Source organism: Hoplias malabaricus, chromosome 11 (assembly GCF_029633855.1).
Source record: "Hoplias malabaricus isolate fHopMal1 chromosome 11, fHopMal1.hap1, whole genome shotgun sequence".
NCBI classification, from domain to species: Eukaryota; Metazoa; Chordata; class Actinopteri; order Characiformes; family Erythrinidae; genus Hoplias; species Hoplias malabaricus.
Genome location: NC_089810.1, coordinates 14379129 through 14389001, shown reverse-complemented (window position 1 = coordinate 14389001; position 9873 = coordinate 14379129). Strand labels below are relative to the sequence as shown.

General features: G+C 38.0%; 2 protein-coding genes across 3 annotated transcripts; one reads left to right on the top strand and one right to left on the bottom strand.

Moving 5' to 3' along the window:
* Nucleotides 1-1044: 1044 nt before the first annotated feature.
* Nucleotides 1045-6167, bottom strand: nip7 (NIP7 nucleolar pre-rRNA processing protein). 2 transcript variants are annotated; one of them, XM_066684251.1, is made up of 6 exons: nt 6029-6167; nt 5821-5898; nt 5268-5354; nt 5036-5174; nt 2724-2864; nt 1045-2626 (listed from the first exon to the last, which is right to left on the bottom strand). In XM_066684251.1, the coding sequence occupies exons 2-6, from the start codon at nt 5874-5876 to the stop codon at nt 2507-2509; spliced, it is 543 nt and encodes a 180-aa protein (XP_066540348.1). In that variant the 5' UTR covers nt 5877-5898; nt 6029-6167; the 3' UTR covers nt 1045-2506. The 2 variants fall into 2 exon arrangements, with proteins under 2 accessions (XP_066540348.1, XP_066540347.1); XM_066684250.1 differs by having other exon boundaries at nt 6013-6117.
* Nucleotides 6075-9855, top strand: cog8 (component of oligomeric golgi complex 8). Its single transcript, XM_066684248.1, has 5 exons — nt 6075-6403; nt 7461-7668; nt 7753-8571; nt 8855-9023; nt 9117-9855. Exons 1-5 carry the CDS (start codon nt 6075-6077, stop codon nt 9476-9478), a joined length of 1887 nt encoding a protein of 628 aa, XP_066540345.1. The 3' UTR covers nt 9479-9855.
* Nucleotides 9856-9873: the final 18 nt, after the last annotated feature.

The following is a 9873-nucleotide window of genomic DNA, read 5'->3' as shown; positions in this document are numbered from 1 at the left end:
TTATATCAAGCTTTACAGGATGCAGCCCAGAACTGCATCTGGTCTTTGACCAGATTTTTACAATATAAATACTCATTTGGAGGTGGGGGGGGGGGCTATAACACTCCCTGTTCTGTGGTAAGATTCATTATCTTCCTGAAAATGACTTCATCACCACCGCACACATTTACTATCAAAGCAATTAGAAGGGTCCAAATTTCAATGTACACCTGTTGAGGTAATGATTGCCATCACCCCTAGTCCTTTACCTGACCCCATATAAGTTCTTCAAATCTCTTTCAAAATGCTGCAGCCAGAGTCCTCACTAAAACAAGAAAAATTTAACATATCAGCCCAGTTCTATCATCACTCCATTGGCTGCATGTTAAATTCCGCATCGATTATAAAATCCTGTTATTAACGTATAAAGCCCTACATGGGCTTGCTCCTGAATACCTACAAATTATTTCCTATTATGAGCCTCCACGATTACACAGATCACAGAGTACTGGATTTTTAATAGTTCCCAGAATTCAGAAGGCCTCAGCTGGGGGAAGAGCTTTTTCTTATAAAGCCCCCCCAACTCTGGAATGACCTTCCAGAAAATGTTCGGGACTTAGACACAGTTGCATTCTTAAAATCTAGGCTAAAAACTTTTTTTGTTTAGCTTTTGGTAGTTAATGTTCTCCCATAGGTAAAGGTGGCAGATCCAGGGGTCTATGTACACAGGGAATTATTGTAAACTGAGACGCTAGTGTCGTCACACCATAATCACTCAGGTTTGTTGACGATGGAGTGGAGAGATACCAGTGTTTCAGGATGTGCCCGCATCTGTGTCCTTCTGGTTCTCTCCTTTTAGTTAAAGCGGTCATTGCCAAATCTGCCGGAGTCATTAGCCACACTCTGGAAATGTTCACATTTTCTGCTTTATAAACACCGAACAGCCCTTTACATTTTTCCGAGTAAACGACTGCCCACCTGTCCGTCTGGACACTGATGGATGACTGTCGGGCTCCTGATCCATGCTTCAATCCAGCTGCCCACACTCTAGCCACCACCAAGTGCCTTGGAGCTTCCCCTACACTGACGTTTTCATGGACTCCTAACTTTTATTACCAGTAGATTGACCAGAGGAGGACAGGTCACCCCTTGTGAGCCTTGGTTCCTCCCAAGGTTTCTTCTTCAGCTGAGGGAGTTTTTCCTTGCCATTAGTGTCACCAGACAGAAGATCCAGCGTCATCTACTTGGCCAATGGAAATGACTGATCACTGAAAATCACTTTCATTCAATCAATATTGTTGTTCATTTTTCTGTCACAAGCCCTTACAAATATTCAATACTGTTTCCAGCTTCTTGCTTTGAGTTTTCTCTTCTTTAACCATATGCTATCCTTTTCTAGATTCACCCAATTTTAGACACAACTGACTAGCAACAGCCAAAATCCTTAGCCACATTCAATGTAGGATTTCAGAAAACATCAAACACTTTAACAATGTTAATCCAGTAAGATTAAACCAAGCTGGAGTTGGTATAAATTTGAACATGTCTTGTCTTAAAAATAATGATTCCAAGTTCACTCCGTTTTACAAATAACTATCTATTCCTTCAAAAGCAGAATTTCTCCTGAATTTCTCTTGTTAAAATGTTGATGACCTTTTAGTGTATCAAGTATAGAACACATTTTACATTGTCCTTTTGAGAATATAAAATGTAAATGCTAACAGATTGATACTACACTTTTTCTAATTGGAAACCTGATAGTAACAATCAAGCTAAAGTAAATGATAAAGGAGACATGTGAATTACCTAACTCAGTGCTTCCAAAACCAGGAATTAGAAACACAATGTCCTGCATATTTTAATGATTACCCTGCTTTAACACACTGACTGCAACTCTGCTCTTCACATCTATTGCTTTTCCTTCACCCTGCACCCAATTCAGCTTTTGGTTAATGAACAATTCCTTTCAGAGTGCCTCCAAAACCAGGGGTCTGAAACACTGATCAACTCACTCTCAAACAAGTACCATACTGCATTATTGTAAATAAAACTTGCTTTTTTTTTAAATAATGAAGTTAACCAAAGGGGGAAGAAAAAAAAACAGCAATAAAATCAACTGATTAATCATTTGATTAAAATACAATTTGACCAAAACAAGGATTTGTATTTCACACTTTCATTTAAAACACACAAAACCAAGTAAATAACCAGTAGTTATCAACTTTAGCACATCTGAAACTTTATATAAAAAAAAAAAAGAGAAAAAATATATAGCGTATATATATTTCATTGCAAAAGCTGGTCTTCTGTGTACAAGGATTTGTAATAATTTTCACTCTCATTCAGTAAATCACTAGTTAACATTATTGGCCCAATGATGTCACTGAGAAGACTTTTGGTCATTTCTGAATTGATTGTGAATATACTGGTGGTATATTTTTGCATTCTGGTCTGCAATTAAATTAAGAGATGTTGTTCACAGTCCGGTCGATGACAAAACAAAATTGTCCATATTGAGATTATTATCTTAGGTCAGTGTATCCTCATTCCTAATGTACTCGCCCACGTCAGCTTGATGGAACACCACAATAGACATAGGGTCAACTTTCCGGCATTCCTGTGTGGTTTTTGCTGCCACTCCAAAGCCCTGCAATGCAGAAGAAGTCAGGTATAATGTGTGGAAAATATTTTAAAAATGTAGTACTAAACGTTTTAAATGCATGCTATATAACTGAAGCTCTCACCAGAGGTACATCTGCCATTGAGTATACCACAACTCCTTGGTATTTTGCAGTATTTTCTGTAATCCTTCCAAGTCCCGATTTCATGATGTGGTTGCCATATAAAAATGACTGCTCTGCTCCTGGCTTCACCCACACTTTATACTGCCAGGAAACAAAAACAAAATTCTTAACATAATTTTTTTTTTTTTTTAAAAATCACCCTGCGATTACTGTACAATAGAGACGGGATGTATATCAGTATATACAATGAATACTGGAATGACACGGACTTTAGCATAATGTAGAGGTCATGTTAAAAACTTACAAGGCAGCACAATATGTTCCAAATTGAGTCAAACAAACAGAAGTTTTAGAACACAACTGACAAGAATGCTTGTTAGCATATTGCAAACATTTTTGAAAACCAAAGCTAAAAAGAAACCTTAAATCATTGATTATATTTCAAAGCATATAAAGTCTAAAGAAAATTATACCATGTCAAAATTAAATTTATAGGAAATTTGACCAACAAGTTCCTTCTGACTGAATATTACAAACAAGTGACAAATGTTTAAGACATTGTTCTTTTTTCCATTAGTGTCTCTAGCACAATCTGTTTATTAACTTGATTTCTATGGAGTTAATATAAGTTAATACCCTTTTAAATTTATCAATACATTGCCAAACAATTCATAGAACTACTACCAAGCTTTTTGTATGTCTACACTGGACTACTACTCTACTGCTACAATCTCTAGAGGTTTCATTTATAAAGAGTAAATACACACAAAAATGAGTCTGAAATGTGCATGAACAACAAATCACACAGAAACGGTTATTTCTAAAGAACTATTTTTATGTATTGTGCTCATGCAGGCCCAAGAAGGCATGTTCAGAAATATGAGACTTTAGGAATAATGGAGAATGTGTAATTTCTACCCAGGAGTCCCAATTCTTAATATCCAAGAACACTGCGCAAATTGGTGGCATCATGTCATAAAAGAGAAAATTGCAAGTAAATACATAAAACATGCTCACACATACCAGTTCATAAAGATTATGAAAAGAAAAATTAAAATTAACAATTAAGGAAGCTCATTTTTTTAAATAGATGTATTTTAAATTTGGCCTATTTAAAGTTTTCATTGATTGCTGTAACTTTTTCTATTTCATTTGTAGTATTGTTTTACTCTAGCTTTATTTCACTATTTTATTCAAATATTTTCATTGATATTATTTTAGTCTTTTGTTTTATCTCACTGTAATACTTCTATTGGCAAAGTGTTTTGAAACAATGTTTTGAAAAAGTGTCACATACATGAAGTTCATTATCATTATTATTATAAGAAATCAAACTCCATAATTAAGAAAGTTGCATAATAAATAAATAGTTGCAGATCATTACAAGCCTAAACAGCTGTAACTTGCACTGTATCACAGGTCTATAAAAAGGCAAGAGGTCTGTCATAATGGCTATGCTGGCCAGTGTTTCAAAGACCTAGCTAACTGACAAATAAGGCTACACCCTTTTCTCAGAGATCATGGAGATTTTATGTAAATTATGACTGGTTAATGAGTCAATTTAACACCTTTTACTGCTGCAGCCACATACTAGTACTCAAATAACTTGCATTTGTTTGTAATGCCATGGCTGAGGCCACCAAACAACAAAATTGTGCTCGCCTCGACCTCTGAAACAAGAAATTCTACTTTGCTGTATCCAAAGATTCTCTTTTTTTGTCCTCCATCTCCATTTTCATCTCATCACATCTGACCACAGAACTGCACAGACACTGTGCAGGTGAGCTTATGTAACTTCTAGGTGAGAATTTGCATACCTGTCATGGAAAAACATTCATAGACATTTGCCTTTTGCAGCAATAACTAGAGTGTATGCCTTGAGACGCTGAAAACAGAATTGCTCAAATTCATTAGAATCGTCTTTGTGCTGATCATATAGGCTGCTTTTATTATAACAGGTGAGGGTAAAAGGTTAGAAAAAGTTTTCTACAAAACCCTCTGAGGTTTTTCAAATTGAAACATGTACATTTAGATAATATTTGACACTGCAGCCACTGGTAGTTGAAAACATTTGGATGTGTCTTTATCTGTTTTCAATTTATGATTGTGTGTATATAGATATCTCTCTCTCACACACACACACACAATAAAACAACTGAACATTATTATTGTGTGTACATACATATAATAAGACAAATTTTATATGTTATTAGTTTTCTGCCATGATAACAATGAAAACTAACATTCTTTGTAATATTAATTCATACATTCCACTCAGCGTACAAAAAAAAGAAACTAAAATTGCTTTATACCTTGGCATATGGAGCAAGAAAATCAAGAGCTGTGATATGGAGACGAAACTTCTGAGTTTTCGTGAATTTTCCAAAACATGTGCCGACAGATACCAACTTGTCTCGAGAGATGCTTGTGGCCATCTTCAGCATCTTCTCACTAAATAAATAAATAAATAAAAATACATCAATAACGTTAGTCAGCACCAAATCAGTATACACAAAAAATGTGGTTGTTTATTATAATTCTCACCTGATGTAGTAAACACGATCACGATGAAGTCTGAAGCAGTATGTTCCATCAGGTCTGTCAACAAGGAGCTTGATGTTCTCACCAATGCTGAAAGAAAGACAAAAGATTATTAGACAAAATAAACAATTCTACAAGAACATCGGAAATCACACAAATTTTAGTCGCCCCTCTCAGAGGGGATCAGCATCTTCACTAGTAATTCTATACAATAGACCAAAAAAAAAGACAAAAAAGCTTAAGTATTATTTAAAACGTAGCTAATACATATAAAAACAAGCATAGCTGCAACACGTATTTTTAAAAATAAACTAAATGTACGTTAAAACGCTCTGATGTGCAAATATAACAAGGTTGTACGCATAAAATGAGGACATTTCAAAAATGGTGAAGAAACAATTACTATTTAAAAAGAAAAAAAAGAATTATGCAGTCAAAAATGGTGTCTGTGCAGTGGAACTTAAAGGCTACGCTGTTATTTACTTCTCCAGCTAACGCTAGTGTTGAGAGAAACAAAACACAGATTTACACTACGGAACACTCAAAAGCTACTCACTACTTGGAGAGCTTTTCAAACAGGGTCTTCGTCTCTTCATCCGTCAACGGGCGCATTTTGGCAGAGATAAACCAAATGCTCAACACAGAAAAGAGCAAAGGAGAGAATAAAACAGTGATATGAAAAGAAGCACACGCCACAAACAACGTGGGAGAGCTGTCGCACAATTATGACAGAAAGAGGGCTGAGCACCAGAGCTGTCGCGGACCTATGTCGTGTTGACGCGCCCTCCTCCTCGACTTGTGAAGTTAAAGATGGCGGCAGTTGACGTGGAGGATGAGAGTATTTTGGTGTCTATATTTAAGGACAGTTTCCCGGAGAACTGGAGGGAGAACCCGGACTTCGCGGCGTACCTGTGCGAGCTGAGCTCGTACGGAGTCGAGGAGCTGGGCCGCGAGCCGGAGCGGCTGAGGGAAGAGAGGGCGCTGATCCAGCAGCAGACCCGCGAACTCGCCTTCTCCAACTACAAGACTTTCATCCGCACTGCGCACTGCACCGAGCACATCTACACTGACTTCGGCACCGTGGAGAACTGCCTCATCAGACTGCTCCACAAACTGCCCGGATTCGGGGAAAAATGCAGGTGCGGGTTCATTAAGAGTATCCGTATAAAAAGAGACGCCTCCCCTTTAAACTGCGAGTGACATGCCCTTTATTTAAAGTGATACGTGACCACCAGTTACTAAGGTGCGGTAACAAGATAGTTATGATCACGACATAAGGAATGAAAACATCAGAGTTAAAACATCCCCTGCAGCCATGAAATAAACTCATGATATTAAATTAAAAAAGGTAATTTAGAAGCTGTTTCCTCTGCAAAATATATTTAAATGCCTAAAAATGAGCTTAACTGGAACACCTTCCTGGAACCAACCAGGAAGTGCAGATCTATGGATGTGTAATTAGTCAGTTGTATAGTTCTTGTTATCATAGGATATTTAGTGAGTGTTAGTCTAATAATGTATATGTAGATCAGAGATATTCAAGCTTTTTCCTTCGAGAGACACGACTGGGAGTTATTTAAGAACTTTTCCCCATAAAACATACCGGAATTAGCCCATGAATTAATGACAAGCTCCTCATATGCTGGCTCAGTTGTGAGTTGGGAAAACACAAAAATGTGCAAAGCATTGACAGACTTTGTATTTGTCATTATTAAAACAAAATCAAGCAGGTTCCTGATGGGACCATATCTAAGAGGACACTGGGGCTGCATTTGTAGAAACCACAAAGTTTAAAAGAGATTTGCTCTATCTAACAGTATATAATGGAGGGCAGCTATGTCCTAATGGTAAGAGAAGAGAGTAGATGGTTCGATTCCCACAACGACAGGAAACTTGAAAGCACTGTCCTCCTTCCTCAATCCATGGCTGAAGTGATCTTGAGCAAGACACCGAACCCACAACTGCTCCCCAGGTGCCAGGGATGGCTGAACCCCCCACTTTTGGGTGTGTGTTAACTAGTGCACTAGGACATGTTAATGTGTGTGTTAACTGCCACAGATTTCATTTCGTTGTACAATGACCTATAATTGCAGAGATTTACACATTTAAAATGTGAGATTTCATGTTCCTATTGAGCTAACATTTACAGGTTCTGCAAAATTGAAATAACTTTTTTGCTTATTTGTGTTTTACCAGAAATTTCATAAAAGAAGCAGAAGAAATTGGAGTGAGTCGGCGCATGAACAGTCTGACACTGAATCGCCACACAGAGATCCTAGAGATTCTTGAGATCCCTCAGCTCATGGACACATGCGTCCGGAACGCGTATTATGAGGAAGCGCTAGAGCTGGCCTCCTATGTGAAGAGGCTGGAGAAGAAACACTCCTCAATTCCAGTCATTCAGGTACAGATAATATTTGTACAATCCTAATAATACCTGCTGTCAAAACGTGCACCTGCTAATTATTACATTATTGTGTCTTTATAGGGAATAGTACAAGAGGTTCGTCAATCAGCTCAGCTCATGCTGAACCAGCTTCTTCAGCAGCTGCGCAGTAATTCCCAGCTGCCAATTTGTCTGAGGGTGATAGGCTACCTGCGCAGAATGGATGTCTTCACGGAAGCAGAACTGCGAGTGAAGTTCCTGCAGGCTCGTGGTAGCTGGCTACGTTCCGTCCTAGCTGCTATTCCTGATGAAGACCCTTATTTCCACATCACCAAAACTATCGAGGCCTGCAGAGTGCATCTGTTTGACATCATTACTCAGTATCGAGCCATTTTCTCAGATGAGGATCCCCTGCTGCCTCCTGGGGGGCAGAATGTGAATGAGAGTGCCATCTTTCATGGGTGGGTGGTGCAGCAGGTTGCACAGTTTTTAGAGACCCTCGACAAGGATCTTAAGCGTGGTATTGGAAGCCGCTTGGATTCCTTGCTTGGCCAATGCATGTACTTTGGTTTGTCCTTCAGTCGGGTAGGGGCAGACTTCCGTGGACAGCTTGCATCGATGTTTCAGCGGGTAGCGATGGACACTTTCAACAAAGCTGTTAAAGAAGCTGTGGATAAGTTTCAAGAGGATATGAACTTGTATACTCTCATATCTCTGCCATCAATGCTTGGCAATACTATTCCACCTGTGACTCCAAGTCCTCAGCCTGGAACTCTTCAGCCCCCAATGGCCTTATTGGACTTCCCTCCTTTAGCCTGTTTTCTGAATAATGTTTTAACAGCATTCAATGACCTACGACTATGCTGTCCCATTGGATTAGCTCAGGAAGTTACCAGATGTCTTGAGGATGCCCTTCTGAAGGTATGCTGACCTGTTTCACTATTGATTAGAAAATTATTTTTATGCATGGTTTTGAGTTGATTGCATTTTATAACAAATCCTTGCTTAATGCCACAATCGTTTTTGGACTTGTTTTAGACGTGTTTTAGTCTTCAAATAAAATCTTGCATCCAACTTTCCCTGAACATGAAAGCCTTAGATGTATGATCTGTCAATAATCGTGACATGAATTATTGTAAATAAGTGATCCACACATGCATTTGTGTATAAATATTTAAAATATTTTTTATTATGTTTTCCACAGGTGACAAAATTAATCCTGGTTTTCCACAGAGCAGAAGAGTCTGCCTTCAGTAGCCGTGAGCGGGAGTTATTTGTTCAGTTCTGCTGTGCCTTTGCTGAGGACATGGTGCCCTTCCTGAACCGATGTTTACAGGTTCTTTTCCCACCAGCTCAGCTTGCACAGATCCTTGGTAAATATTACAAAACTGTAGCTGTAAGCTATAAAAAAAAATGGTAATTTAACGCAACAAATGATAAAATTAAATTTCACTTTCACTTTTTAGGTGTCCCAGCAGCTCAAGTTCATAAATATGGAAACATTGGATATATTAGTGTGACCTCAGTACTGGAGCCTTTGGAGTTTGTCCTACCTAAAAGAGAGCCCATGTCCCCAGTGGTGGATCTCTCTGTTGACCTGACTGGTTTGACTACCGCTGAAACAGAACCTCTACCTTCAATCAAACCTCCATTCTCTGAGAAAATTCAGGCTGTTCCAGCTCTCAATTCTCAAAACCCACAAGAGGCAGCAGCTGTTCTACAAAACTCTCCAAACCAAACTAAGCCTACAACCAATGATTGTGAAAAAAGCATTCCAGAAGATCTGTTCTCAGCAAACAGAAATGCTGAGAAGAACATGTCAGAGTGAAATGAAGAGAGATTAAGAGTTTCTTCAAAATTAAACCTAAAAAAAAAAAACACTATATTTATATGATCTGAATATTTGCACTTGTCTAGTCACTTTCTTCCATAAAATACTATGCTTACTCTGGGAAATCAGATGTATATTTAATATATAAATTCTTTAATATGAGCATATTTACATGGGCATCTTTCCTCTGCATGCTATGAAGGGCAGAAATTACATTTATTTTGGGGAAATAGGCAGGTATCAATTCTATGACAACGAAGATCCATATGTTTGAAGGGGATGCCAGATTCAGACATTTTCAATATTTCTGTTCACAAGAGATTGTGTTAAATAGAAAAGGGTTATCGAAGTGATATGCCATTAATAACATGTTTGCCAATTATAAACATTTT

Bases quoted from the DNA above. Each gene is read 5' to 3' on its own strand.
- nip7 (XM_066684251.1), bottom strand. From the start codon at position 5,876: ATGCGCCCGTTGACGGATGAAGAGACGAAGACCCTGTTTGAAAAGCTC. The intron at 5,355-5,820 runs GTGAGTAGCTTT...TCTTTCTTTCAG, and splicing joins TTTGAAAAGCTCTCCAAGTA to CATTGGTGAGAACATCAAGC. The intron at 5,175-5,267 runs GTGAGAATTATA...TTATTTATTTAG, and splicing joins GATCGTGTTTACTACATCAG to TGAGAAGATGCTGAAGATGG.
- cog8 (XM_066684248.1), top strand. From the start codon at position 6,075: ATGGCGGCAGTTGACGTGGAGGATGAGAGTATTTTGGTGTCTATATTT. The intron at 7,669-7,752 runs GTACAGATAATA...GTGTCTTTATAG, and splicing joins CCTCAATTCCAGTCATTCAG to GGAATAGTACAAGAGGTTCG. The intron at 9,024-9,116 runs GTAAATATTACA...TTCACTTTTTAG, and splicing joins TCAGCTTGCACAGATCCTTG to GTGTCCCAGCAGCTCAAGTT.